This window comes from Myotis davidii, unplaced genomic scaffold (genome assembly GCF_000327345.1).
Source record: "Myotis davidii unplaced genomic scaffold, ASM32734v1 scaffold456, whole genome shotgun sequence".
NCBI lineage: Eukaryota > Metazoa > Chordata > Mammalia > Chiroptera > Vespertilionidae > Myotis > Myotis davidii.
Window position 1 is genome coordinate 1,356,791 of NW_006287375.1, and position 818 is coordinate 1,357,608.

General features: G+C 40.2%; 1 protein-coding gene across 1 annotated transcript in view; it reads left to right on the forward strand.

The window, feature by feature from the left end:
* The window catches only part of FNIP1 (folliculin interacting protein 1), a 71,267-nt gene that overhangs the window by 65,143 nt on the left and 5,306 nt on the right, over positions 1-818 (forward strand). Inside the window, exon 17 of the mRNA XM_015560928.1 lies at positions 328-443. Coding sequence (XP_015416414.1) covers positions 328-443 — 116 coding nt within the window. The remainder of the gene's footprint in view (positions 1-327; positions 444-818) is intronic.

Here is an 818-nt window from a genome sequence, read left to right on the forward strand (position 1 = left end):
GGGAAAGAGAGATGGGGTGGGGCGGGGCGGGGAGGGAGATGGGCAAAGGAGGGCGGAAATGGGGATGGAAAGAGACTTTGCTTGGGGCGATGGGTGCACAATGCAGTGTGCAGATGATGTCTTATTGAGTTGTACACTTGAAACTTGCATGCTTTGCAAACTGTTGTAACCCCAATAAATTCAGTTTTTTTAAAAACTGTGCTCCAAATTGTAGTTTATGTTGGAGTAACTAAATAGAATTGTCAAAAATATGATGCTTTCAAAATTGCCATCATTTAGAATTGGACACCATTTTCTGACCTGGTTCTTGGTTTCCCCTAACTGCAGTGTGTAATGCATCTTGAAGACCGGTTACAGGAGCTGTACTTCAAAAGCAAAATGCTGTCTGAATACCTGAGGGGCCAGATGCGTGTTCATGTCAAGGAGCTGGGAGTGGTTCTAGGGTATGTTCATGGTTTCTTTTCTGGCTTTCACATTGTGCATTCTTTAAGCAAGAGCTATTCCTTAGAATTGCCTTCTTGAAAGTGTCTTTTCCTGTTAGAAGCTGGACACTATTATCATTCAGGTTGCTCTGTACCACATAAGAGCATATCCCTGTTTTCCACTGATCTAAAGTGCATGTCCCCTGTGCCATTACAGTAAATTGAGAATATAGTGAGATAAAAATGAATTAAATCTAATTTTTTGTCTTGGAAAAATTAGTAATATTTATTTTTATTTACATATATGTTCAAAACTCCTTCCCAGCCTCCTCTCCACCATCCAAATGAGCTGATTAAAATAGCAGCACACTGGATGGTAGTACATTATCTACACAT